At 43.5% G+C, this 23,532-nt stretch overlaps 5 protein-coding genes across 11 annotated transcripts; 2 read left to right on the top strand and 3 right to left on the bottom strand.

Annotated features, from left to right (window-relative positions):
- Positions 1 to 55: 55 nt before the first annotated feature.
- On the bottom strand, positions 56 to 4,886 carry LOC144003834 (ras-related protein Rab-38). Of its 3 annotated transcripts, none has more exons than XM_077500457.1 (5): positions 3,913 to 4,886; positions 2,959 to 3,182; positions 1,787 to 1,917; positions 1,567 to 1,716; positions 56 to 1,188 (listed from the first exon to the last, which is right to left on the bottom strand). In XM_077500457.1, exons 2-5 carry the CDS (start codon positions 3,152 to 3,154, stop codon positions 1,033 to 1,035), a joined length of 633 nt encoding a protein of 210 aa, XP_077356583.1. In that variant the 5' UTR covers positions 3,155 to 3,182; positions 3,913 to 4,886; the 3' UTR covers positions 56 to 1,032. The 3 variants fall into 3 exon arrangements, with proteins under 3 accessions (XP_077356583.1, XP_077356582.1, XP_077356581.1); XM_077500456.1 differs by having other exon boundaries at positions 56 to 1,230; positions 2,959 to 3,233; positions 3,913 to 4,882; XM_077500455.1 differs by having other exon boundaries at positions 56 to 1,230; positions 3,913 to 4,878.
- On the top strand, positions 4,239 to 9,178 carry LOC144003835 (ras-related protein Rab-39B). 2 transcript variants are annotated; one of them, XM_077500459.1, is made up of 4 exons: positions 4,239 to 4,672; positions 5,871 to 6,139; positions 6,834 to 7,014; positions 8,377 to 9,178. In XM_077500459.1, the coding sequence occupies exons 2-4, from the start codon at positions 5,925 to 5,927 to the stop codon at positions 8,620 to 8,622; spliced, it is 642 nt and encodes a 213-aa protein (XP_077356585.1). In that variant the 5' UTR covers positions 4,239 to 4,672; positions 5,871 to 5,924; the 3' UTR covers positions 8,623 to 9,178. The 2 variants fall into 2 exon arrangements, with proteins under 2 accessions (XP_077356585.1, XP_077356584.1); XM_077500458.1 differs by having other exon boundaries at positions 4,239 to 4,676.
- Positions 9,179 to 9,226: 48 nt separating this feature from the next.
- vbp1 (von Hippel-Lindau binding protein 1) lies at positions 9,227 to 11,835 on the bottom strand. 3 transcript variants are annotated; one of them, XM_077500451.1, is made up of 7 exons: positions 11,688 to 11,823; positions 11,268 to 11,591; positions 10,418 to 10,542; positions 10,283 to 10,349; positions 10,119 to 10,217; positions 9,909 to 10,047; positions 9,227 to 9,802 (listed from the first exon to the last, which is right to left on the bottom strand). In XM_077500451.1, the coding sequence occupies exons 2-7, from the start codon at positions 11,469 to 11,471 to the stop codon at positions 9,726 to 9,728; spliced, it is 711 nt and encodes a 236-aa protein (XP_077356577.1). In that variant the 5' UTR covers positions 11,472 to 11,591; positions 11,688 to 11,823; the 3' UTR covers positions 9,227 to 9,725. The 3 variants fall into 3 exon arrangements, with proteins under 3 accessions (XP_077356577.1, XP_077356580.1, XP_077356578.1); XM_077500454.1 differs by lacking the exon at positions 11,268 to 11,591 and having other exon boundaries at positions 11,688 to 11,835; XM_077500452.1 differs by lacking the exon at positions 11,688 to 11,823 and having other exon boundaries at positions 11,268 to 11,433.
- A 539-nt stretch (positions 11,836 to 12,374) lies between these two features.
- On the bottom strand, positions 12,375 to 17,999 carry LOC144003829 (E3 ubiquitin-protein ligase TRIM39-like). Of its 2 annotated transcripts, XM_077500442.1 has the most exons (8): positions 17,879 to 17,999; positions 15,565 to 16,136; positions 15,398 to 15,493; positions 14,359 to 14,592; positions 14,141 to 14,288; positions 13,156 to 13,182; positions 12,911 to 13,086; positions 12,375 to 12,828 (listed from the first exon to the last, which is right to left on the bottom strand). In XM_077500442.1, the coding sequence occupies exons 2-8, from the start codon at positions 16,132 to 16,134 to the stop codon at positions 12,394 to 12,396; spliced, it is 1,686 nt and encodes a 561-aa protein (XP_077356568.1). In that variant the 5' UTR covers positions 16,135 to 16,136; positions 17,879 to 17,999; the 3' UTR covers positions 12,375 to 12,393. The 2 variants fall into 2 exon arrangements, with proteins under 2 accessions (XP_077356568.1, XP_077356569.1); XM_077500443.1 differs by lacking the exon at positions 17,879 to 17,999 and having other exon boundaries at positions 15,565 to 16,379.
- Positions 18,000 to 18,927: 928 nt separating this feature from the next.
- LOC144003836 (cerebellin-1) lies at positions 18,928 to 22,082 on the top strand. Its single transcript, XM_077500460.1, has 4 exons — positions 18,928 to 19,040; positions 19,251 to 19,664; positions 20,206 to 20,325; positions 20,388 to 22,082. Exons 2-4 carry the CDS (start codon positions 19,374 to 19,376, stop codon positions 20,583 to 20,585), a joined length of 609 nt encoding a protein of 202 aa, XP_077356586.1. The 5' UTR covers positions 18,928 to 19,040; positions 19,251 to 19,373; the 3' UTR covers positions 20,586 to 22,082.
- Positions 22,083 to 23,532: the final 1,450 nt, after the last annotated feature.

Below are 23,532 nucleotides of genomic sequence, written 5' to 3'. Positions count from 1 at the left end.
AAAACACTTCATCAAGAAGCAGTGTGGCTGACACAAGCCAGCTGTGTGCGTGTATGTGTGTGTGTGTGTGTGTGTGTGTGTGTGTGTTGGAGAAACAGGAAGTGAAGAGGCTAACCAGAACCCGCTGGGGATGATTGAAAGGTGTGACATTCCAACTGCAGAATTTGGGAAAAATGACAAGGACCAAATGAGTTCAAGGTTTATGGTCTGTAAAAATATTATTAGTGACTTTAAAAGGTTTAGACTTTTGGGCGCATACTTATATTGTGTCTATTTTTGCCTCTCCCAGGAGACACCGCATTTCCTCCCGTTCCCACGATACCACCAGGGCTGGGACTTGAAGTTGACCTGAAGGGCCGTGAGCAAGTTTTTTTTTGTGTTTTTTTTTGTAAAGGTAAGTTGGATTTGAATTTCATTTATCAGCAATGATGTCACAGAACTTCAGGCTAAATTTCAATAAAAATCTCTAAGTGAATGATTGTACATTTGCAATCAGCATTCCCTACTCTTGAAAAAAAATACTAATCATAAGACATTACATTTGACTCAACTCTATTGTGGTTTATATAAACACACCGTAAAACATTTGCAAACATTAAAATCGCGAGGCCAAAACTGTACCCATTGATTGTCGTTACTCGCGATTGGCAGTTGGCAAATCAACTAAATGGTGCATTAGTGCCACCTACTGATGTTGTCCTTCCACTGCAACGAAACTAACCCTTGCATATAGATGTCAAAAATTAATTTTAACTTGGCTGGCAGTGATTGAGCTAATGTGAACTGATGAAGTTCGCTAGCGCCTTCTAGCGGCAAGGGTCAGAAGTGCACTTGTATCTCTAGGGTACCTTGTTTTTAAATCGTTACGCCACTCCAGATGAGGACAAGGGAGGACGAATATAAATTAACTGGATGCTAACTTGGGCACATTTGCGCAGGTATTGTACCAGTGTTCATCAATGTGCGTGAAAGTATCCATAGCAACAAGACAAAAGTCACATTGAAATGTCACATCCGCCCCTTGCTTGAGACTCAATTGCCATCTTTCTCTCGGGCCTTGAGTCCGGAGCATCCAGAGCATCGGGACATTCGCCTGTCCCCGGCGCCGTAGTCCAAGCGCGGCAGCACCAAGACGCCGCCGTCTGCTTCGCTCCTGGATGCGCGCGCCTCCTCAACCGCCATGATGTTCTTCACAAGGCACAAGATGGCCGCGTCAATGTTGGTGTTATCCTGGGGAGGGGGGAGATTTCCCCAAGTGAAGTACAAATAAAGTGAAATTGTGTGGTTTGCACAAGTGTGCACACCCTCTTAGAACTGGGATTTGGTTGTTCAGAATGAACCAATCACATTCAAACTCATGTTAAATGGGAGTTGGCACGCTCCTGTCATCATTTAAAGTGTCTCTGATTAACCCTGATTAGGTGTTCTAGTAGGCTTTCCTTTTTCTTTTTATAACCACTGAACTATATCCTTCACACAAAAAATTATTCTAAAAATCCCCCTTTAGCCAAATGTATATTTATTTTGTAATTATTGATTTTCCTGGTAGAGCACATCCAATCTTACCTTGGCTGAGGTTTCAAACCAGTCCACAAAGCCATAATCTCTGGAGAAGTTCTCCAATTTGGGGAGTTTGGGGCACAAACCGAGGCACCGCTGGTCACACTTGTTGGCCAACAAGACAGCCGGAACCGGCCTCCCGTTGCTCAGAGCAACCTAACAACATCATGAGTAAAAAAAATAAATAAAAAAAAAAGCCCGCTAGTTTTCCTTCTCATTGTTTCACCTTGGAGTCCAGGTCTCCTTTCCACTTGAGGACAGCCTGGAAGGTGGAGATCCGGGTCATGTCGAAGACGACCAGCGCACCGACGGCCTCCTTGTAGTAAACGCGGGTCATGTTGCCGTACCTCTCCTGTCCTTTGTGTGGGAGAAGATAGGATAAGGTTTGCATTAAGGTTCAGAAAAGGTTCCTGGTTTGTTCACATTGTGCCACATAATTTTGTTTTTGTTACATGCATGGTTTCAGTTGGGCTTAGGTTGTTTCTTATGCTTCCAAATGCCTTTGTTTTGTTTTGTTTTGTTTTGTTTTGTGTTTTTGTTTTTGTTTTTTTTTGTGCTGCTTTTTGTATGTTATGGAAAACCGTATTGTGTTTGGGGCGGGATATGCAAATATCCCGCCCCCAAACACAATGTCGCTCCGTGATTGGTCCGAACCACCATATTCTCCGGAGTTTGTAAACTCACAAATACCGCGAGAATTCATCTTGCGAGAGCAGCTCGGAAAACATTCTCATGTAATCTGCAAGATGTACAATTTTTTCTTCTTTTTTTTTTAATGACCTTACTGATACTAAAATTCGATAAACAATTTCTAATGCTGTTACTTTTCACACACCCTTAAGCACAGTTGCAAAGTACTGTATTTGTGCTATATTACTAATAAGGCAGAATTGGATAAATAATGAGCAAAATATGTTGAGAAAATGCACCTTTTGTTGTGCGTTTGTGTGAATACGTATATAGACGAGCATCTATGGTGCACGCTAACGTCGTCCGCATGATGCCAATCATGGCCACATCAGTGCAAACATGCAACTCTCTTCAAAAAAAAAAAAAAAAAAGCGCGTGACCATGTTGACTTGCAATATGCGCTGTCATGGAGCGGCAAGAAACAATGAACAGTGAACAATTGTTTTTCTTTTTTTCTTATTTTAAGTACACTTTGTGTTTTTCAAGCAACAAAACAACTTTGCCTTCCACTAGCTTAATGCTAACACACAATGCAAAACGCTATAGACAAGCTAATAAATCGGAATGATAGCCGATTTCCTCATTAAAAGCACCTTACAGAAATAGTGGGGGCGACTGGCAAAGTAAATTTGAGTTATGAGCTTTGTGACTGTATGACTTGAAAGTTAAGGGAGTTTGAAAAAAAAATAAAAAAATGGGGTAACGCACCGGCTATGTCCCAAAGCTGCAGACGCACCACTGTGGCGTGGTCCCACTGGAGCACTTTGAGAGCGAAGTCCACGCCGATGGTGGCCCGGTAATGCTGGGAGAACACCTGGTGCACGTAGCGCTTGATGATGGAGGTCTTGCCCACCCCCAGGTCGCCGATGACCAGCACTTTGAGGAGACGCTGCTGCGGCTGCATGGCCGAGGCGAAAAATGACGCGACGCCTCTGATGACGTCGCGTGCGAGGAGACGGGTCAGTCACAGGAACACGTGTTTGCTTTTTCACCACACGACAAGGGGATCGCAGTTGAAAAGCAAATGCAGCGGTACCAGATTGTGATGATCTGGTAATCGGATTGCAGCTCCACTTTGAAATGTTGGGATAAAAAATATCTCCATTGAACGCGCTACTGTCACTTTGCGAACGTCAGATCTTAAACCAACTGATGTTAGCCAATAGCATACGATTTAGCTAGTTGCTAATGGGCCATGAGTATTTATTTATTGCAGATACGCTAACGCTTATAACAGCTAGCAAATTTTTAACGTTCAGCCGTCGTTTTTTTTTTTTTCCGCTTTAGCGCCCCTTGGGGCCCCCACTTTGCACGGCACTGTAGGCTGCATTGCAAAGTATCCAGTAAATGGCGAGAAATATAGGCCAGAATAACACAAACACGGTTGTTGTGACTTTGAGCTTGTTCCAACATGCAGTAATTTATAAAAAATCATTTTATTTCTTTATGGTCTTATGTTTTCATCAAAAGCTGTGCCGTTTTTCTTTATTGAAAAACACATAACCAAAAAAGTGTATTTTGGGCTGTTTGGAATGCATTCACATTTCATTTCAATGAGGAATTTTAATTTGATATACAAGTAAATTGAGTTCCGCGCTTGATCAAGAAACAAATTTAACGTAGTGCTGTAATTGCTGTTAGTGTTGTTAAGGGCAAACTTACTTTTATGGTGAGTTTAGTTGTAAAACGTTGCGAGTTCCAAAAAGAAGAAGTTGAAGCAGAAGAAAATGAAGAAGAAGAAGAAGAAGAAGTTGCTCCGTGCACCAAGTGAAAGCGAGACAAAATGGAGATGTAATTATATTATCTATTTAGCCTGCGGTTTGTGTGCGCGTCCTCTGCCACGGCCACGCCTCCTCCCTGTCACGGCCTATGACATTAATCGTACGTTCAAGAAGTGCCGAAAGAACTACATATCCCAGCAGTGTGTCAGTTCCGGGTCGGCGCAGAATCTTGTGCGCTATTTTTAAATTTCTTTTGCGTTTTAAATTTGTCCGTTGTTGCGGCATACTTCCGTTGTGATGCTAGTACATTCAAGTTTTTGTTGTATATTCCCCCAAAATGTTTTTCTTTTGTTTATTTTGTTTTGACGTGCTCGACTTCCGCGTTGCGCCTCACGACGGTCCTTTACGGTAGTGGTACTGATGCGGGATGAGTCAGGCGTTATGATGCTGCTATCGCTGCCATTTCTCCGGCCGGTGGACGCAGGACACGCGGATGACTGTGCGGGTTTTCCGTGCGGCCGCTAAGTGAACTTCGACGTTTTGGTGCACCTGTCGTATCTTTTGCAGCAGCAGAGACAGCGAGGAGTCCACCAGTCCAGCCCGGAACTTCGGGGCCTACACGGCCGCCCCTTTCATCGGCTCCAGTGGTTCGCTCATGGAACGTGGGCCGGCTCGCAGATCTTGAAGCGAAGCAGCGCCAAGTAGGTCCGTTGGATTTTAACAACGTTTTGTGCAGTCCGTCGAAGTTGTTCTGTCAGGTGGCAGAGAATTGCCCCCTGCGTGGAATTTCCATCTCTCTAGTGGGAGGTTGGCAAGGCAGACAGGTGCACTATTTTTCCAAGGGCATCCTCCTATGGAAAATCACAAGTGCATTTAATCGGCCATGCATGCACAGTTGTATGACAATTCAGCAAACTAGTGTGATTGTCTTACTAGTAATGTTTCCCCCCCTGTGCTTACTTTTAACTACAGCATATTGGTGCACGATGTTTACTAGTGAGGCAAAATTGTGCATTAGTTGACATATGTGTGACGAAATGTCATACAGTAAGAAATCATTCGTAGAAAGGGGCAAAATAAACACTAGTAAGATGTAGTCGTACTACTACTGTGCTTAATTGTCTCACTAGTGAGGACAGAGTGCACAAGTCGAACGACTAGTATCAAGTTAAGGCTAGCCTGTTTTACATATACTACACACACACTCAGGTCCATGTCAGATTCCTGAGCATGGAATCCCATGTTTGGGAAGGTCACACATTCACGTGAAAAGGAGGCGGGGCCATGGGGGCGCCAGTCATCCAAAAAGTATTAAAACGCTAAAAACTCCTTAGAGTGAAAAATCACAAGAGTGGATTTTTCTATTTTTTTTCCGGTGATTGGATTGACCCGTTGCAGCCCCAGTAGCGCGCTAGCACCGGCAGTTACTGACACGCATATTGCGATATTGCAGACATCTTCAGCAACTTGAATTCTTTATCATGGCAAGACAATGTTGGACCAAATGCTTCTAACCTTGTAGGACCGTTTTGTCGCGGTAAAGTGAGAAGTACTTACAATATATGCGTACAGGTATAGTATGTCTATTATATTGCCACCAAGTGGCCAAACTTTGCACACCAGATGGAGCATCACAATGTCCTATAAGTGAAGAAAAAAGTGTAGCTCTTTACTTTTTAATTATTTTTTTTTCTTGTTAAAAATATTTCCACTCATTTTAATGGGGCGAGATATTTGAGATATGAGTGCTACAAGCATAGTTGTGGAACGAATGACTCGTATCTCAAGGCATCACTGTATATTGACACATGAAAATGTCAACATGAACTGAGGATTTGACTCATTCCAGCTGTTCTCTCTCTCCCTCTCTCGTGTTCTGAAACGTTCCCGCCTCCGCAGACAAGAAGACAGAACCGGTCGAGCGACAGCGCGACAGCCGAGCAGAGGCGAGTCATGGAGGCCATCTGGCTGTATCAGTTCCGTCTCATCGTGATCGGCGACTCCACGGTGGGCAAGTCGTGTCTGATCCGCCGCTTCACCGAGGGCCGCTTCGCTCAGGTGTCGGACCCCACGGTGGGCGTGGACTTCTTCTCCCGGCTGGTGGAGATCGAGCCGGGCAAGCGGATCAAGTTGCAGATTTGGGACACCGCGGGCCAGGAGCGTTTCAGGTGGGTTTGTTGTGCTTGAATTCAGATGGATTGACGCTAAAAAAAAAAAAATACACACACAGTGGATGATTGTCACGGAAGAGCAACGTGAGAAAGAAAAGTCCGTGTCGAGTGACGTGAGGAAACGTGTACATAAATGCTAGGCAAAGAAGCGGCACAGCCTGGAGGTGTGAAAACTAGAATTACCACCTCAACTGTTTGCTCACGTAGGAAAACGTGCTCTTATTAAAATGACACAAACAGGGAATGTCAACAAATGGAAGTTGTGGCTGTGTACATGAATATAAATGCTTGTGTAAGCACTCTTTTAATTGTAGACACCTTTCAGGACACTCCTGCTGCAATTGTAGACACAAGAAAAACGAAAGCATGGAAACGATATGTAGTATTTACTGTTCAAAGTAACACGATGTAATAATACAAGGCAGTTAAGCCGAGATTTATCCAAAGAACGCTTTTTACGTTTGAAAAAAAGCCGCAGTTGAAGAAAAAAGAAGAAGAAAAAAAAGTTGAAGTCAAATTAAGCGAAAAATCCTAAAAATGAAATTACAATGACTTGGGAATTCCCCAGCTAGCTTAATGCTAACACATAATGGAAAATGTCATCGATGGGCTAACAGATGGATGTCTTCTAATGTGAAAATGTGCCTTGAGCTCCGAAACAGTTCCGCACAAGAAACGTTCTCGCCCGTAGGTCCATCACTCGGGCGTACTACCGCAACTCGGTGGGAGGGCTGCTCCTGTTCGACATCACCAACCGCCGCTCCTTCCAGAACGTGCACGAGTGGCTGGAGGAGGCCCGCAGTCACGTGCAGCCGCACAGCATCGTCTTCCTGCTGGTGGGCCACAAATGCGACCTGGAGGCCCAGCGGCAGGTGCGTGACGGCTCACAAACCCGCCCGCCAAAACAATGGGGAAGTAGCGTGGCGAAATTAGTGTACAACTGGCAAAACAACTCACAACGTCTGTTAACTGCATTTAGAAAGTCTACACACCCCTGTTTGAAAGCTTTTTATAATTTAACTCATTCACTGCCATTGACGGTTATCGACGTCAAAGTTCCATTTTAACTGGGCTGCCAGTGAATGAGTTAAAATCCAACCAGTGACGGATAATCTGTACAAAAAATAATACTTAGAGGGGTACTATTTAAAGGGGAAGTCAACACCCCCCAAAAATAATAATGACAATATGTTCTATGCAGTCACACTAGTCTAAATATGGTATTTTAGTTAATATTGCATTTAGTGGAATATGAGTTAATCAGCAAAATCAGTTTTTATCAATATCAGAAGGCGGCCATTTTGCCACTTGCTGAAAACTAATTCATCTACTTGCTGTCAGCTGGAGATGACATCGCCTGTGCTAAGGAAGTAGGTAGTTAGCTAGCTCCTTAGCTAGCTTCCATGGTGCTCGTTTAACTGCTAAGGAGCTAGCACGCAAGCTAGCTAGCACCAGGGGCTAAAGCCAAACTGTGGCAGAGTTTTTACTTTCTGGACCTCGATTCGCCACCTCTGCAACTTATGATGACATCACCTGCGCTGAGGAAGTGGGCAACGACCAATCACGGCTCAAACCCACAAAACAGACAAGCAATGATTGGTTGCACTTGCTACCAATTTCGTCAGCACAGGTGATGTCATCTTCAGTGGACAGCAAGTGGATAAATCAGTTTTTAAAGGTATTAATTGTACATGAAAAATAATTAAGTTATCAAATTCATTTTGGACAAAATATAAACTTTTTATAGCTGAAAATGGCTCAATGAGTCATGTATCCCTTTAATAGTGTGAGTGGAATACGAGTTAAGCAGCAAAATTCAGCAGTTGCTGTCGAGTGAAAACGACATCACAGCTGCTTTGAGCAACTGTGCTGTCATCTTCAGTCTTACAGCAAGTGGCAAAATGGCCGCCCCGAGATGGATAAAAATGGTTGGATTTTGCCGCATACCTCATCTTCCATCTTCCACAAATTTAATATTAATTAGAATGTCATGTTTGTACTAGTGAGGTCACATCTAACATATTGTCAAGAATTGTTTAAGGTTGACTTCCCCTTTAATACCCATTTTGATCATTTATTACTAAGAAAATTCTCTGCCTGCAAGAAATCACTGGGCACGACTTAGCTGCAAACTAAAAGTGGCTGACAATGACAATACAGATCTGTTTTTAAAAGTAGGAAGTAACAGTAAAAAGTAATCAAAATATATCCTCACATCAAGTGCAATCTTGCAGGTGAGCCGCCAGGAGGCCGAGCGGCTGGCGGGGGTGTACGGCATGCGCTACATCGAGACGTCGGCGCGCGACGCCATCAACGTGGAGCGCGCCTTCACCGAGCTGACCAAAGACATCTTCGCCCTGGTGCGCTCCGGAGATATCAGCATCCAGGAGGGCTGGGAGGGCGTCAAGAGCGGCTTCGTCCCCAACGTGGTCCACTCCTCCGAGGAGGTGACCAAGAGCGACCGCCGCTGCCTCTGCTGATGTGCGCCTCGGGGCCGGCAGGCGGCGCACGTCGACGGAAGGACAACTGAGCGGTTTTGGATCGCTGCTGGAGAAAAACACTTGCCCGGGCTCCCACAATTGACGTGGGTCTCCTCCAATATGCAATTCCATCGTGATGCGCACAAACTTGATCCACTTGGGATTGTTGTCCACTCTGCTTGGTGACTGCTAGCGTTCAACTTGTGGAAGGACTCCTTTGAGCGGAGCCACATTTCAAGCTTGTCAGGAGTCGGCGGAGGCTCACACAGGACTTGCAAAGCCGTCCTGCGTATAAAGACGGACTGAAATGTAGAACCAAACCATGCAGTCAGTGTTCAACCCCATTTTCGGTGCAATCCCGACTAAAAAGTCCCGATCCCCTGCGCCGTGTGGTTAGCTTAGCCATTAGCCACCTGGCTATGACATCATCCCCTTTGAAGCGAACTCGAAAGGTGGAGGTTGCTATTGCTGCTAGAATGTGTCCTCTGTCCTGAAAATAAGTCCAAGGTGTGGTTTGGCAGTTTGTATAGTCTCTGAAATAAACCAATGGAATAAAGCGTGTAATTCTTGTGATTTTATACCGGAACACAAGGATTAGCACAGGTATGTTGAAAATCTTTTATTTGAACTGCTGACATTGTTTTCCCTTTTCCCGATCTAAGCACACGGTATCTCTTTCTACACGCACCCACACTTCCGCTTGCCTTGTATTCGGATACGAGAAATGTGGTGAATACATTCTGCATCGAGTGTTGAGTCCACCCGTCCCCAACCCCCCCGCCCCATTTTTTTTTTTTTTTACTTTGGGTACTAACGAGTCATATGCTATAATATTCCACATGACAAACTTCACTTTTGTCTGCTGTTCTTTGTGTTTTAAGGACAGACAAATAAATAGAGTCCAAAGGAGAAGCACAAAAAAAAAAAAAAAAAAAGTGGCGAAAGAGCAGAAGAAGCTCATGATGAGATTCTCCATGTCCAATCAACTGAAACAGTTTCATTTGTTCATTTGGACCTGAACGTAAACTTGGCCCTCGATCCGTCTCGCATATTGATTGAAGAGAAAATCATTTGGCGGTGGTGGGGGGTTGGTCTAATCTGGATTAAGACTTGTCTCCTGGTTTTAGGAGGCTCTCTCTGCTCCTCCTCTTCACATCCCAGTTGTAGACTCGTGCCATGTCTTAGGTGAGTGTGTCAAGGGTCAACAGGGACAAAAAAAATGACCAACAACAAACATGCACACACACACACAGAAACGTTACTGACCGGCCCAGGAGGAAGGATACTGACTTCAGTGGTGGTGAACTGGTCTCGCAGGAAATCTAAGTCCTCCTCCAGCGTGTCCAAATTTCGAGAGGCGATGCACAGGTTCTTCTCCAGCAGGGCCTCGGCGTCGTCGATGCCGTACTCCAGCATGACGTTTGCCTGTGAAGCGAAGACGGTTCGCACTTGGTGTCTTTTTTCGTTTTCTCCACATTGACATCGAGTTGACTTACTCCGAGCCATAGGCACACTTTCTCAGTGGGCAGTACCGAGGCCTTGCAGTAAACGTTGTCGGCCAACATGAAGTGCGTCTCCATGGAATCTGTGGTGTCCTGGTCACAAGAACAAAAAATGTTATTACAAGACCAACACGTCGGGCAGGAGAAGTCATACAAACCTTCTTCTTTTGCATGTGCCGCAGGATTTCTAGCGTCTGTCTGATCTGCGGGATCTGGTTTCTCAACCTGAAAGCCAGAAGAGGATCGTTTACATCAGGGAGGAAGATCACGGCCCGGCGCCTCTCTCCAACTACCTGAGCTTCTTCTGCGACAGGTTGACTTCCATGTATTTGTACTTTTGGTACTGCTCATCCAGCTTCCTCAGTGCCGAGTCCGCCTTCTCATTGCCGGGCAGCTTCATGAACGAGTCGACATCCTCCTGCCGAATCCAACACAGGAGAGTACAAAACACTGAGCAGATTGAAGCGCGTTTTCATAGGGGAGTTGAGCTTGAACATTCTATTGCAAAAGAAAACTTTTGTTTTTATTGAAGAAAATTATTTTCTTATTCCTAAATGACAACTTTATTTAGTGTATTCTAAATTAAGAGGCTATTTTAATGTCAAAAGGTAACTCAGACAAGTCCAAAATGTTCACATAATTACACTGAAATATTACAAATTATAATTCGTAGCAGTTTTCTCTACACAAACTGTCGTTGGAGGGACATGAGTCCACTTTCTAGGACGTGCCCTTGAGCAAGGCACCTACCAGCTCTAGCATAGCATCCGGTTCTCTGTGTGGCGTGCATCACAAATATACAGCTGCTCTCCTCCTTAAGGGCTTGCAATGAGTATAATTATGACTTTAAATGGGTGGATGCTCAGCCCCAGATCTGAATTTTAACGTAGCTTTCAGAATGTCAGATAACATCGAGAACAACGACAGAAGCTGACGCCAGGTCACATAGCGAAGCTATAACATCTCCAAAGTTTCAAGCCCATAAATGGAAGCGGTCGTCTTGCACACACTTTTAGTTGCATGTTAGCGCGTTAGCTTTGCGTTAGCATGACGCTCGCAAAACGCTTCCTCAGAGCACCGAGACGGCCCTCCACAGGCAAATTCCGCACGTGACACACGCGAGACGGCCCGGCGTTCACGTACCACGAACACCGCTTCGGGTATACCAAGATGCTTTTTCTTGGGTGCCTGAACGGCATTTCTGTCTATGGTGGCCGCCATCGTGGGGTGAGGCTCTTTCTTCCTCCCTTCCTCCCGTCCTCCGTTCTTTCTTTCCCTCGGTATGTCATAAGAGGCGCTGCGAGGATGGCTCCCTCTAGGCCCCACTAGCCGCAACTGCACGACCATAAAATAGCACCATTATGTGTGTAGCGTCGGTTGAAATAATGAAGCTTTACTGGTGGTCTGAAGTTTCTCTTTAATTCTCTTTTCCTTTGTCTCATGCATAAACCTCTTACACAGTAAGAGCTGGAAATAAAACAAACATGGACGCATCAATCAAACATGTTCCCTTTTCCTTTAGTATACAGATAAATATATTTAAAGATAAGCTCAATTCTTTACCTTGTTGCCACTTTCAACCTGGCTAAGTATCTTTAATGATGGATTCGTCGTGCGTGAAACTGTTTTTTACCTCTTCAAATGTCTCGCGCTCTCCATCATTTCACGTCTCATACGTCATTCTACCTTTCCGCATACCTTCAAAATAAACTTCACCCAAAGAGGAACTTAGAAAATAAGAGTTCTAATTTGAAAATAGAACAAAAAGGGTGGCCCCGGGCAAAATATTTTCATCAAGAACAAAGCACACTTTTACATGATTGTTTTTTTTTTCTAACTATTTTTCTCGAGATTGAACAATGGGATTTGCACTGTCAAACAGTTTAATGTGATTTACTTTTTATACTTGTAGTTGGAGCAATTACATTACACCAAAATGACAAAAGTATATATTCCTTGTCTAAAATAATAAGTCCACTCAGTCACTTTCACACATTTTTATTGACTGAAAATTGAAGAACTGTGCTGTGTATTTAGTGTGGTGGGAGTTGAATATTTATTTAAAATGTCATAGCTGTAAGTTGTTACAATATTTTGTTATTATTGTGGCTCCAAGTATTTCCCACTAAACATCTGATGTCCAATGGACCTCCAGATCGATCGTGGACCTTATTTCTACGTCCATATGGGAAAAAAAAAAAAAAAAAAAAAAAAAAGAATGACATTAAAAAAAGACACTCAACGACTAAGTTGTTTTTTTTTTTTTTTTTTACTGTTGTGTTGATGCTAATGCATTGCTAGTAAGTGCCTCATCAGTTTGTGGTGAAGGGACAAGTATTTGCTCGTTTACATTCGAAATGATCAGCGGCGCGGAGTTCCTCCCGTCATCACAAACTCCGGGACTAAAAAATGGGAAAATCCTCTCGGCGAACACGCACCCAGTGAAGGTGTAAATGTGAGACTTGGCATCCACATCAAAGAATGACACTGTCCCTCCCTCATAATCTGTGAACACGCCCACCGTCTTCGGCTTGACGTCGAAGGTCAGAAGGACCGACGGTGAGTCCAGAGCGCGGTACTCGTCGCCGCCCCTCAGACGCATCGTCCAGAAGCCGTTCTCAGGCTTGGAGGTGATCAGGCCCTTCCTGTTTACTGACTCTTTGACCACACCCACGTCCCAAAAAGTCTTGGTCCCCACCTCCACCTAATGGGAGAGAAAATGTTAAGAAAGATAACGAAAAGTTTGGCCTTCGCTAGTGTTGATGTGGCTCAACAGAGATAGTGACCTGGAAATAGAACCTGCCGGACAAGTAGCCTCTCTTGGCCAAAACGCAGATGACCGGGTCGAAGCGCTGAGGGTTGTCGGGCACAACTCGCAGCAGCTCGGCGTGGCCCACCCGCTTGCCGTTGTCCAACAGGCAAATGTTGGGATGGGCGGTATCCGGGTCCAGCTCTACGTCCACTGTTGGAACCAGAAACGGTTAATCTGAACCAAGACGAGCAAGAACAAGAACAGTGACGAAGGCGTTACCTGCATAAGTCTGCATGCTCTTCATTTCTGAGGGCGTGAAAAAGATAATGATGAGCTCGATTCATGTTTAATAAAGTGACAGCATGACAATAATATGTTATATGTGACCTCACAAGTCTAAAAATGACATTCTGATTAATATTACAGTTGTGTAATATGAGTCATGCAGCAAAAAAACAGCCGTTTTCATCCATTTAAGGGGGCGGCCATTTTGCCACTTGCTGTCGACTGAAGATGACAAAACAGTTGCTCAGGCAACAACCAATCAAAGCTCACCTTTTTCCTGAAGCTGAGCTGTGATTGGTTGGTACCTGAAACTTGAGCAACTGTGATGTCATTTTTACTCGACAGCAAGTGGCAAAATGGCCGCCTTTTGATATTGAGAGCAACTGCTGGAGTTAACTCAGATTCCACGAACGCAATATTAATTCACTCCCAGCCATTTCCACAGAAGCAATCCCGTTTACTCCTGGCTCTTTCACTGGATTTTGACTGAATTTTTCAACAGAATTTTGTGTTCTCTTGCTATAAAAACATGGAACCTACCAAAAGAAAGATTAAAGTCTCTTCTTTCATCAGGAAAAAAAAGTATATTTCTGTCTGTTTCCGTTTTGTAGTAATTAGCATTACACTATAGCTAAGTTTCCTCATTATTCATAAATCGAATTAGAGTTACTGCCACCTGCTGGCCGTTTGTGTAATAACTATCATTTCTTCAACCGTTCTTTGGAGTTGAGAGGCTACATCAAAGCCTTCCGTACGCTTTAGAATAATAATAATAATAAAAAAATTAAAAACATTTAAAAAACGTATAAATACGTCTTTGGGACACTTAAAGCATTTAAAATAGAACATATTTATACATTTTTGGGAGCAAATGTGTTAGCCAGAATACCGTATTTTGACTACTGGGGGTGCATAGAACATATTGTCAAGAAATTTTGGGGGATTTACTTCTATTTACTATCTGATTGGTGCAACTCACCACCGGTCTTCAGGCCCTCCAGCTCACTCCCAAGGTCGGCGATCAATTGAGACAGCGCCCTTCTTGACGTCCCCACACAGGGTTCAGGATGCACGCTAATCTCCGCCCACTCTCTAGTGGTGGGCGGCGACGTCAGCGAGGGAAATCTCTGTCCCACATAAACACAGAGAGGTCAGAGGCCACGTTGTGTGTGACCTGCAACCAAATCTTGACACCACCTGGAGGAGGTGCAGATGGTCGTCCGTGTCCATCAGCTTCGCCAACTCCGTATTCCTCGACTGGAGCTCGGAAATTTCCCGCCGCAGCTCGTCCACCAGTCCGTCGGCCCTCTGCTCGGCTGCCCTCTGACTCTGCTCAACCTCGGCGTTGACCGCTGCGCGTCTTTCCTCGGCCAAATCGATCAGGCGGGCGAAGAGGTGCTTGTTCTTCGTCTTTTCATTTGCCGCACTTATCTGGTTAAAGGGATTACACCACGGTATTTTAAGCCCTTTCAACAATAGGCACATAATGATTAAATCTTCCCTTTGACACATGGCGAAGTAATTTTTTTTGCTGGTTAGTTTTCTAACCTGGAAGTAAAACGCGCGGTTCAGTAAAACCCCGCCTCTCCCCATGAAGTCTGCTGAGTACGCCACGCAACTTGACGCAAGCCAATTCTTCAATAAACATTTGAAACAAAACGTCTCATTGCCGCAAGAAATCATGGAGAAGAAGAAGGGGAAACAAATGCTGAGCTGGTCTTGAACCAGGGACTTGCAGAGCAAGGACGCTAACCACTATACTATTTGTTCAGTTAGGTGAAATATTGCAAAAGTTTTACTTGTAGTTGACACAAGTGTCAGCCAAACCCACGGGGATTTTAACAGCCAATTGTCGTTGCACTTTGGCATTGCAAAATGTGAAGGATAATTGATTGTTTTGAATTCATTTGGACAGAATGTTTACTGATAAAGGTTACTTTTGTAACTATCCCATGGAGGTCTCAGAGAACGTGGGCGTGCGTTTAGTCCGCAGAGGCGGTGCTGGGGTGAGTCCGCATTTTATGATGTCATAAAGTGAGCACTGGCTCGTTTTCTCAGGTTGGGAGAAGCTGGTGCATGGAGAGCAGAATGACCTAGAATTTCTTAGAGCGGGGTGAATAGAGGAATACACCACTTCAGTCAATTTTTTGATGAGGAAATAGCATTTTTAAGGAGGACAGGTTGACCCCTCAGTGACAGCCAATCAGAGAAATTTTCAGCAGTGGTTAGGACGCACCTTGCTGAGTTTTACAGCATTTTCGATTTCCTCCACTTTGTTTTGTCGCTCCTGGATCTTTTGGTCAAAGTCGGCCTGCGTCGTCTTCATTTGGACCTGAAATGGATTCAGTGTCCTGTTAGGTTTGAGTTGAATCAAAGGACATGGCAAGAAAAGGAGGGCATTACCTTCCTCTCTTCACACTCCTCATCAATGTGAACAACGTGGTGACCTTTGTGCTGACTCTCGGTACAGAAGCGACACACGCACTGCTCCTCGTCCCGACAGAACATCTCCAGGAGCTGGTCGTGCTGCCCGCAAAGACGCTCCCGCAGGTCGGCGGCCGGCTCTATCAACCTGTGCATCATCAAGGTGGCCACGCTGCGGTGGGCCTCCAGGTGGGCGTGGCAGTACGAGGTGAGGCACACCAGGCAAGACTTGAGGGCGCGCACCCGCAGGGAGGCGGCGGCGCACACGTCGCACGCCACCTCGCCGTCTCGGGGCGGCGGCGAGGAGGATGGGCCCACCGTCATCCTCTTGAAGGTGTCAGCCAGTTGCTTAAAGGCGGCGTTGACGCTTATTTCGGGACGGGTGGCGAAGGCCTTGTCGCAGGCGGGGCAGCTGCACGCTTCGCTGTCGCCCCATCGGCGCTGGAGGCAGGCCTGGCAGAAGTTGTGTCCGCAGGGCGTGGTCACGGGGTCGTTCAGCACCTGCTCGCACAAGGGGCACTCCAACTGCTTTTGAGCCGGGGCGGCCATTTCTGTGGCACAACCAATACAAGTCCTGTTGTTGCTATTTAAAGGGAAGTTAACCCAATTTTTTTATTTAAAATAATAAATAGCCCCCACCAGTCTAAATACAACATTCTGATTAGTATTGCTTTTGTGGAAAATGAATTAAGCAGCAAAATCCACCCATTTTTTATCCATCTCAGGGGGGCGGCCATTTTTCCACTTGCTGAAAATAATGCTGCATTCGAGGAAAGTTTTCCGACTTCAAACCAGGAATTCATCCATCCATCCATTTTCTTGACCGCTTATTCCTCACAAGGGTCGCGGGGGCTGCTGGCTCCTATCTCAGCTGGCTCTGGGCAGTAGGCGGGAGACACCCTGGACTGGTTGCCAACCAATCGCAGGGCACACAGAGACGAACAACCATCCACACTCACACGCACACCTAGGGACAATTCGGAGCACCCAATTAACCTGCATGCATGTCTTTGGAATGTGGGAGGAGACCGGAGTACCCGGAGAAGACCCACGCGGGCACGGGGAGAACATGCAAACTCCACCCAGGAAGGTCCGAGCCTCGACTCGAACCGGAGACCTCAGAACTGGGAAGCGGACGTGCTAACCACTCGACTACCGTGCCGCCCCAAACCAGGAATTGTGTATGGGAAGACCTCCTTGAACTCGGAAATCCCACTTGCAAAGCTGGGGAAAAAAAAAAAGTACCCTGACCACCAACCGACTACAACGTGATGTCACTCTACAATGGCGACCCCTTTGAAAACGCAGACTGTAAATGGTAAAACACAATTTACTCCAGTATAATCTAGATAGCTTTCTTCATTCATAAATATTGGACGTAACACAACATACGTCACTGCTTGAAATTATACGGTGAACGTCTGAACTGTATGGAATGCTTCTAAAATAAGATTTATAAAATAACATTGAGAGAAGGTAAGTTTGCTGGAGATCAAAATGTGTTTTGGAGGACCGAAATAAAAAAAACAACAACAATACTATCCGCCATTTTGGTTGTTTACTTTCGCCACAAATGCTTTCAAGTGAGAACTGGGAAAAGCCAACTGGGATAAGTCCGACTTCCGACCTTCCTCGAATGCAGCACACAGTTGATCAGAGCTCAGGTAACGAACAATCATGATTCACCTGGTAATACAGTGATGTCATTTTAAGTCGACAGCAAGTCACAAAATGGCTGCTCCCTGATATGGATAGACGCAGTAAGATCTTGCTGCTAAATTTATATACCACAAATGCAATATTATTCAGTATACCATGTTAAGATTAGTGCCACTGCATACAGCATATTGTAAAGAATTATTATTGTTTTGGCTTTACTTCCCCTTTCAAAGTCGTTTGTACACTTTTCTAATTGTACACTCCACCTTAAACGGTTGCATGTACTCCCTTTTGTTCGCCAAACACTTGACACGCCTTTATGACTCTTTTAATAAATTGCTGTTGGAATGACTGAAACCTACTACTACTCATACAAAACTTATTTTGATATTGTTTGGACTAATCACCCTGCTTGCATTTCTGTTGTATGTGTGCCATGATGGCATTATACTGTAGTCTGATTACTTTAAGAAATAAAAATAAAATGGTTTTTAGCCTCTGTGATACACAAGTACTTTTCTTTGATTTATCTCCAGTTAGACTCATTGAAGGAGTGCCAATAACATTTGAACAGCAGAAAGACACGAGAAAGTGCATGATCATCAAAATGCAATAGATGTCCGTTTTCACTTACTGTAAGATCTTGTGCACACGTCTGTCCTCGGTGGCGCGACACTCGGAAGGATCACGCCCGATCAGGGTCCAATACGGTTCATGTGTTTTGACCTGTGACTCACCTGAGCACTAAGACAGAGAGGAATGTTGTTGCTCCGCATAGAACCAAGCATTGTTTCCTCTTGTCACATGGTTCCACTTTCCAATCATGTGACATATAGAAAAACTCGACAGTCATGATTTTTGTTGTTGTTGTTGTTGTTGTTGTTGTTGTTGGGTGCATCTGCTATGAACAAACCCAAATGATCATCTTTTTTCTGAGTAGGCCTATGCATTGTATACTTTAGAATAGATAGATAGATAGATAGATAGATAGATAGATAGATAGATAGATAGATAGATAGATAGATAGATAGATAGATAGATAGATAGATAGATAGATAGATAGATAGATAGATAGATAGAGGGGGTGGTCTAAAATGGGACAGGCCTCGCGAGACCCTGAGATTGGGATGTGGATGGACGGATGGACTGAGATTGGATCAGGCGCACTCAGAGTCCAGTCTGGCATCCCTTTAAGGGAATGTGGTGGCAGGGACAGCGTTCCGTTCACATTTCCACAAATACAATATGCTGCCATTTCTTTTTACTGTGAGCTATTAAAAGACAATTTGGGATTTTTATTTATAGCACTTTGGTCTTAAAGTCCCATTTTAATATGTAATCAATTACAGTGCGGTTTTAGTCACCTTTCAGTAAATAAGAATGAGATAATGACACCAAGACAGTTTAATTAAATGATGTGGACAAAGATGCGCAAATTGTATGTATGTAAGATAGATTAGACTGTGTGGGTGATAATAAAAGATGCCATATTGCACGATGGACTAAAATAGTATATGTTTGTTTTGATGACTTCATGCACAGCCTGGAGGAAAAAAAAAATATCCGCTATCGTAAGCCAGAAAGGATCGTTTTGCTTGGAGTGCGCCGTTGTCCTCTAAGCCAATTGAGGCTGAGGAGGCAGGAAGGGAAGCAGGTGGGAGGGGGGTGGGGCCAGGGATGGTGGGGGGCAACATGGAGGGGAGAGACAGAGAAGAGAAAATTTGGCCAGGAATGAGCGGGAAGAAAGAGCAGAGGCAAAGCTGGAGTGTACAAGTTATCTGAGTGCACACGGAAAGGTAAGTTTTCCTTTTCATTATTCCTGCATGTAGTTTGTCAGTTTAACTCATTCACTGCCATTGACGGAAAAAGACGTCAAATTGTGCATTTTTTTTTTTTGCTGGTCTGGCAACGAATGTGTTAAATGAAGAGATGTCCACCGTTATTTTTGATATGTCGTCAAAAAGATTGTTTTATTTCACTTCAAATTTTGCACTTTCCCACCAAAGACGAGATCACACTCCACCTGTGTGCCCAAAAAAGGGCTTCCTGCCCGCTACGATGTCCCGTGACCCCGCAGCAGAACATCATCAACACCTGTGAAGATCCCGCCAAAGTAACACACCCTGAGAATGACGCCTTTCCAGCCTTCTTGGCCCCGCCTTGTCTTCTTTGCCGGACTGCTTCTGGTCACCCGCTGGGCGCCACCGGGGGTCCGCTGCCAGAATGATACGGAGCCAATCGTGTTGGAGGGCAAATGTCTGGTGGTGTGCGACTCTACCCCTTCCGCCGAGCCATCGGGAAATGCCCTGGGAATGTCGGTGAGGTCGGGAACGGGCAGAGTGGCGTTCTCGGCCATCCGCAACACCAACCACGAACCTTCGGAGATGAGCAACCACACCATGACCATCTATTTTGACCAGGTGGGTTGGACTTTGTCCTTGTTGTGTGCTGAAAGGTTTGGATCCCAAAGGCGCAGAAACAAGAGTTTATCTATTTATTCACATCGAGAGGCAGAAACTCAGAGACGCTGTACACAGGAACAGGTGGACAATAATCCGACAAAATACACACAATTCTCAGACTCTTATATAGACAGTCAATCAATCTCATTGGTTGTGGCTCGGCATGTGAGTACCAGTACTGACATGGAATTCTCTGATTGGCTGTTAACCAAGTAAATACAGATCAACAAACATCATATAGCATAAAAGATCCTTGACATCACAAAGTCCAGACATCATATAGCCTAAAACTAGTTGAAACTGGATGCTGTTACATCAATACCAAAACAGACACGTATCGGGTCGTGAACTCTGGTGCACAGTCATGAGCTCTACTCAAACTTAACCCAGGTGTGACCCCAGACATGAGACAGGACCCAAACATTAGTCCTGCATGACGGGAATCATGACAGTCGTGGCGGAGAGTAGCGCAATGAATGGGTCATTTCTTTATTCACAGGTCTTGGTGAACGTTGGTAGCCATTTTGATCCTGCCAGGAGTCTCTTTGTGGCTCCAAGAAAGGGAGTCTACAGTTTCAGCTTTCATGTGGTCAAAGTTTACAACAGGCAAACGATACAGGTTTGTTCGTCATTCTTTGTACCTTATCCCCGACCCTCGCTAACTTGACTTTTGCCTTCAAGGTGAGTTTGGTTCTCAACGGATGGCCGGTGATCTCAGCCTTTGCGGGCGACCAGGATGTGACCCGGGAAGCTGCCACTAACGCCGGCCTGGTGATAATGGAAAGGGGGGACAAGGCGTATCTCAAACTGGAGAGGGGCAACCTGATGGGAGGGTGGAAGTACTCCACTTTCTCCGGATTTCTGGTCTTCCCCTTGTAGGCTGCAGCGAGGTGAAGGTTTGTGGAGAGATCGAGGCTTTGTCATAGCTAAGAATCGAGGGCAGGTTGCTGAGGATGTGAAAGACTTTGCAAATAGTCGGCTCCTGTATATGTCACATGCACCCAAATAATCCTGACTATATTTTCCATTTCATCTGCACTTTTATGGATAACTCATGATTGTAATCTAATGTCTGCGCTTGCTTGCACCATGAGGCTTGTTTTTTTTTTTTCTCAAATGCATGATTCAACTTGTCGATTTATATCTTTTGCTAGCTTTCTGATCAATCTATCCTAGCGTGACCAGATTTTCAAAATTAAACTAGGTCAGTACAATTTCGCTGAAAATCAAATATACAGTAAATTATCACCAGGAAATATTTGTAACAACATTAATTGCTGGTCAATCTGGTGACCAGTGGTTATGTTATTACTTTAGCTAATGCTAAATGCTATCTTGGGTGACAGGTTGGTTTTTTTTAGATAATTTTTTTTATATGAAAGAAAGATTTAGACAATAAAAAATGAATAATTAAATATTCAAAAATGTCCAAATCCAAATTTGTAAGTTACCAGAAAAAGAGTGGCGCAAGGTAGATAAAAATGTTTTTAAAAATTACCTAAAGTTGTCCAAAATGTGACCATGAAATGTCCAAAAAGGAAAAAGCAAAAAATTACAACAAAATGTATATGAAATTGCAAAAAAATGTCAGGGAATTGAATAAAAAAGGCAGAAAAGAAAATGTTCAATAAGTAACTATAAAATGTCCAAAAACAAAAAAAAAAATCAAAAAATGATCATAAAATAATCCAAAAAAGTCCAGAATTTTATTTTACAAAAGGCAGAAAATGTTTAAAAAGTAACGAGAGTATAAAATGTCCAAAAACAAAAAAAAATCCCCAAATTATCATAAAAATATACGAAGTTGCCTCCAAAAAAGTCAGAAATAAGACAAAAAATGTTTAAAAAGTAACTACCATATAAAATGTCCAAAAACAAGATGAAACCCGAAATTTACCATATAATGTCCACAAAATTGCCAAAAATGTCAGAAAATTGATAGCAAAAAAAGGCAGGAAAAATATCATCAAATAGCCATGAAATGCCCAAAAGAGGAAGAAGAGTGGCAATAATATTGTATGACCATAAAATTCCCAAAAAATGTCAAAGTTGGATGATGCATATTTTTCTAACACATTTTTGTTCATCACAATGTTCAAATGTTTTGTGGCTCTAGACGGATTTTTTGTTATTTCTTTGGCTCTTTTGACAGTAAATGTTGCTGACCCCTACCCTAGTTTATCTCAAATTTGTCATCGAGCTCAAGCTACTAGCAAAAAATTCTGTTGAGCTAACTTACTTGTGCATTCGAAATAGCAGGCAATACTGCATTATTGATGTTTTCTTTTCATTTCACAGTGAATGTATTGTTTGTTCTCATGCAAACTGGTGAACATCGAATGCATCAAACAGATAAAGGTTTGCTGGTCAAAAGCACCTTGCCTCCTTTTGTGCTTTAGTTACACATGTGTGACCTCCACCCCCAAGCCAGACAGATGGCTGTGCAGTCTAACAAATGTGTCCTGAGCGAAGGTAGACACTCATTAAAAAGCTTTTATTAAGTGTAGCTGTCGTTAGCTTACCCGCATTGATGTACAAACGGGGAAGCATGCGAGCGTTCGAGTTTGTTTGTAGTCCACACGGTGACTCTTCACAGAGCATCCGGTGGCAGATGGAGCATCAGCGGCAAAGCAAAGGGGTCCGGCGCCAGAAGCCTGCTGGGTTCACTCTGGACCACCATAAGCTGTTAATCTCAGCGGAGGCCCGCGTTCGCACGTGTCTATGCTGCACAGCAATGTGACATATCATTGCCAAATGTAAGCTAATGTTAAATAAAAATAGACGCTTCACAGCTTAGTGTATTTTTTTTGACATTTTGTTTCTTTATCTTTCCCTACAATAGAAACTTTTTTCAGTTGCTTGAGCATGAAGAGAGCCGGCGTTAAAATAATAATAATAATAAAAAAGTGCTATTATATCGACGACAAAATAAACTGATGATGTTGCAATGAGGCTCACTTTGTTTTCTGGCTGATTTTGGGACCCCTGGTGGAGCTGATCTGATTCTCGTCCAAATGTGATGTACAATGAATTCCTTTTGAAACATCCATTGATGCCAATAAAGGAGCAGTTTTCTGCACTCCCAAGCACAGGACATTACTGGGACATGGGGTATGTTACTTTTGGATTTTTCATTGTAGTTTTTATTCCGTTTTGACTTTTGCTTTTTGAATTCAGTTAGTTATATAATTAGTTTTAAGAGCATGTTTGTTAGTTGTGGGAATGCTGAAGCATTCCCACATATGTTATTGTGATTTTTATTCTCCACACTTTTTTTTAACCACGTAATAACTCCCACATAATACTTCCAATTTACATTGTTCAAATTTCAACTAGCTTCAAAAATTCACGCATCCCGGAGTATATATCGTCTGATTCCACATTACTTACCAGTATTTGCACAATTTAACATTTAATATCAACTTTTCCCCATTCATTTTAATGGGACAGACATTGAACATTTTCTAAGGATCAGTTTCCACACCCACTTCCATATTTATAACTTATTATATTATATTATATTATATTATATTATATTATATTATATTATATTATATTATATTATATTATATTACCAGGTGTCTGATACTGCTCGGTGGCACAGTTGGTAAAGGGCAATGTCCAGAAACCAGGAGGTTATAATTTCATAATTTATCTCTCAATGTGCTTTCAGCATTCCCACGCAATTTCTCCAGAAATTGCACATATTCTAGTTGTTAGTTTTTTAGTTTTTTCAAAATTTCTTCATTTTAATTCTGTTTTTATTAGCTCTGCTATTTGTTTCCCTTTTTTTTTTTTTTTTTTTTACATTTGGAGTGTTTGTTGA

The sequence above is a fragment of the Festucalex cinctus genome, chromosome 16 (assembly GCF_051991245.1).
Source record: "Festucalex cinctus isolate MCC-2025b chromosome 16, RoL_Fcin_1.0, whole genome shotgun sequence".
In the NCBI taxonomy this organism is placed as follows: Eukaryota; Metazoa; Chordata; class Actinopteri; order Syngnathiformes; family Syngnathidae; genus Festucalex; species Festucalex cinctus.
This window is presented reverse-complemented; position numbering and strand designations above follow the sequence as displayed.